The sequence below is a fragment of the Aedes albopictus genome, chromosome 3 (genome assembly GCF_035046485.1).
Source record: "Aedes albopictus strain Foshan chromosome 3, AalbF5, whole genome shotgun sequence".
Classification (NCBI taxonomy): domain Eukaryota; kingdom Metazoa; phylum Arthropoda; class Insecta; order Diptera; family Culicidae; genus Aedes; species Aedes albopictus.
Window position 1 is genome coordinate 273,503,426 of NC_085138.1, and position 3,531 is coordinate 273,506,956.

A 3,531-nucleotide genomic window follows, 5' to 3' on the forward strand; every position below is an offset into this window, starting at 1 on the left:
CCCGAAGAACCCCCAGGAGGAATCCCGTAAACCACCCCTTGAGGAATTTCTTAGGAAACCCCAGTAGAGATTTCTAGACAAATTCCTGGAAGACTTTTGTTGAAATCTCTGGAAAAAAAATCTGATGTAATCCATGTCTTCAATAATTTCTGGACGAATTATTGAAGGAATCCTTAGAGCAATTTGTGAACACCGTTTGCTTTTTTTTATCCAGTTTGGTGCTTGAAAGAAACGCTTAATCAAATGGAGCATGCTGTGCAAAATTTCTTGACCTTCCGGTCAAGAAAAAGAATGCATTGAACAGAGATTACTTGAGCGATTACGCTTGGGTCTTCAGTTGGTCTTCAGGGTATCGGGACCTATTTTTGGCAGTTGCTGCAAAAAGTTAGTCAATATTAAACCAATGAACATGAATCTTTGTGCATGGATAGATACTGTACGTATATCACCGTGTGACAGAAATCAAGAGAATTGGTTCAATATTGACTGAGTTATAGCAACAAGCTCGCAAAATGGTCCCAGACCCTTGCCATGATCCAGAACTAATAAATTCGTGTATTATTTATATGGTGCCACCAAATAAGCATGCCATGGAACTTCACCCAATTTGTATCCATACTTAAATGTCTTTAGCTGCGTTAGCTCAAAAGCTTTGCGAAGCAACACAAAATTTTTGTTAGATTTACTACAAAACACCAATGGACAGTTCATCTCCGTCGAATAGAGAAGCCCCGTCTAGATTCAATCCTGTGCGTATTACAGACGATGGTAGCCGTGCACGTCGAGCCACACGATTCAGGAGGCAAAATGCCTTTGACGAGGACAGTTTAGATATGGATCTGGACGAATCAGGTTTCTACCGTATTCAATTGACTCAATTAGGTTCAGTGTGATCAACTCAACTTTCCCATTTGCAGAGCCTTCAAGCGCAATATCATTTGAACAACCAAGCTACAGCGAAACAGTAACACCGGTAGCACAGGCACGGAACCAAAGACGACGAAACAATCGACTCCATCCGTTTAGTCCGGTACAACTGGAAATTAGTCGAATCCAAAACACAACGGGATTCCTGATCAGCAGGCAACCATTTAAGCGCTTGGTGCGAGAAACATCTCAACCCCTGCAGCCGCAACTTCGCTTCCACAGTGAAGCCATGGAAGCACTTCAGGACTCAGCTGAATCTTTTCTTGTTAACCTGTTTGAAGATTCGAATTTATGTGCTCTCCACGCTAGGCGTATAACTATAATGCCGGAAGATATACATTTGGCTTTGCGCATTCGACGAGAAGATCAATTCCGACGAGCATCGGAATTCGGTGAGACTTAAAATTATACGTAATTTTGAAGAAAACAAATCAGAAGGAATGTAAAACCTTGAGGTAAGCGAAATGATCAATAAATCAAGTAATTTTCGTGAAAACTTTCATGTTTTAGTTGTACATAGTGTACAGCTTGAAACAAACAGAAGCGGAAGAAGCGGACACCTGTTTCAGGAGAACTAACTTTGCCTGGAAGAAGGGATGTTTTGTCAAATAAAATATATGTACTATCCATTATCCAGTCAACACAAAGTCGTAAATGATGTAGAATGGGATGCTAAAGTGGAGGTCATATGCGTACAGTGTACGCATCAATAGAATTCCGTCGTTCATTTCGTTTCCACAAAATTTCAAGTCCAGCTAATCGAATCCAATATGGAATCTGATTCACTTCGGCAAAATTAAACATTTATAATAGACGTCTCCGATACTAGCGAAAGCTTCCAAACTTTCGCAATCGTCCACTGCAGCAGTCTACGGGTATATGTAGTAGTTCGTTATAGTTTTTGCTGTGGTTGGCGGTGGCCATCCAAAATCTGTCTATCTCCCGAGGCGGTGCTAAATTTTGCTTAAAAATAACAAAATCAGTTGGTACGGTTAAAACCCCTCTTCCCATAATTGCATATACAGAGCAAACTCAACCGCCACATCCTTACGAGGTGGAAACTAACTTTATCCTGGCCGGGTAATGGGTTCCACCATGCTTCTTCCAGACCTTCCAAAGGAAGCATGTTCTTGACTGAACCGTGTGCTTTGGTTTCGGGAAACCTCATACACATTTACTATTGTGGGCCATACACTACTGGTGGCAGCTAGTTGCTCCAAAATGTGAGGAAGCGGGGAGAAGTTTCACTGGTGAGTTTGAACTTGTGCAATTGCCTCGGAATCGACTGACGACGCTGCTGCCATGCCATCGCGTGGCGGGTGGGACCGGAGTGGGTGTGTGAGCAACGATGCCAGGCGTACAAATTTTATGCTACCACAACATCATCTACTGGTGCTGCCTTCCACCCCCGCAGTCAGCCGGTAGACTGCTGCTGCTACGGAAGAGAGTGGTAAACTCTTTCGGTTATCCAGTGAAGCTTTTTGCAACTAGGTTCCCCAAAAACCAACACTAGGTATTGACTGGCGTAAAGTGCATGCGGAGGAGCTCGCTCGATGTGCTTCCTGGCGTCAATATGTGCTAGCTACGCTAGGAGTTTCGGATACGCTCTGGCAGAGATGTGCTTTGAAAGGTACCCGCTTTGAACGTTGAGGCCGAGCTGCAGTGGCGCTCAAAAGCAACTCTACAAAGAATTTCTGTGACTCACATGACAAAGTTTCTTTCTTGTTTATCATACTGAATACCGAAAACACAGAAATACCACATCCCGGAGTTCCACTTAAATTCATCCGTACATTTTTTCTACAGGTTCTTCCAAGATTTTCTTCCGACATTATTTCTGAAGAATTTATCGGAATTTCTACCTACAGGAGTTTATCAGTTGCAGAGATCTCGGTCGGCAGAAGTTCTTTCATGTATTTCTCGCAGATTATCTCGGATTTTTTCTCTCGGTTGCTTTGAGAGATCCTCCAGGAAGTTCTTTGTTATTTCATCTCGGTATTATTTGAGAATTTTTCACAAGTTTTTTAGGATTTCTTGATAAGAATTTAAGTGGTTCATTATTGGTAGTTCTTTTTGAATTTCTTGTTGGAGTTTCTGCCAGAGATTTCTCCGACAGTTGCTCTCGGAATTCCTCTTACTGTATTTCATGGGATTTCACTAGAATTCCTTCCTGGAATTTCTCAGCAGGACTTCCAGGCGTTATACTGAGAGAAAATCTGCAAGTCCCGGTTAGACAGTAAAAAGTATTTCTGAGAAAATTTCTAAAGCTACGTGAAAAGTTCACAATATGAACTTCTAGACAAATACCAGAAGAAACTTTTAGGGTATTCCAGGAGCCACTCATAGAGAATCTCGAAATGAATTCCGGTAGTGCTGCCAGGAAAACTCTGGGAGAATCTCGTGGACACCTCTGAAAGAAATCTGAGAAGGGTTAAGCATAACAAGAAGCCCTGGGACTAACTCCAAGAAAAATCCTTGAAAACCCTTTGGAAGAGATGACAAATATCAACGATAACTCCTGAACATATCACGGAAGAAATGTTATGGAGTACATAACCAAAAATCTGGAAGAAAATTCAAAACCCAAGCTTGGAAGAAATTGCT

The 3,531-nt window shown here is 42.0% G+C and overlaps 1 protein-coding gene across 2 annotated transcripts; it reads left to right on the plus strand.

Moving 5' to 3' along the window:
- Window positions 1-582: 582 nt before the first annotated feature.
- Window positions 583-1,509, plus strand: LOC134291141 (putative histone H3.3-like type 3). Of its 2 annotated transcripts, XR_009998930.1 has the most exons (3): window positions 583-852; window positions 918-1,382; window positions 1,448-1,509. XR_009998930.1 is itself a non-coding variant. In XM_062858505.1 (2 exons), exons 1-2 carry the CDS (start codon window positions 699-701, stop codon window positions 1,328-1,330), a joined length of 567 nt encoding a protein of 188 aa, XP_062714489.1. In that variant the 5' UTR covers window positions 583-698; the 3' UTR covers window positions 1,331-1,413. The 2 variants fall into 2 exon arrangements, 1 of the variants encoding a protein (XP_062714489.1); XM_062858505.1 differs by lacking the exon at window positions 1,448-1,509 and having other exon boundaries at window positions 918-1,413.
- The last annotated feature ends 2,022 nt before the right edge of the window (window positions 1,510-3,531 follow it).

What these genes read in the sequence shown, in the direction of transcription:
- LOC134291141 (XM_062858505.1), top strand. Translation starts at nt 699, where the DNA reads ATGGACAGTTCATCTCCGTCGAATAGAGAAGCCCCGTCTAGATTCAAT. An exon ending in TATGGATCTGGACGAATCAG is followed by an intron (nt 853 to 917) that starts GTTTCTACCGTA and finishes TCCCATTTGCAG; the next exon opens with AGCCTTCAAGCGCAATATCA.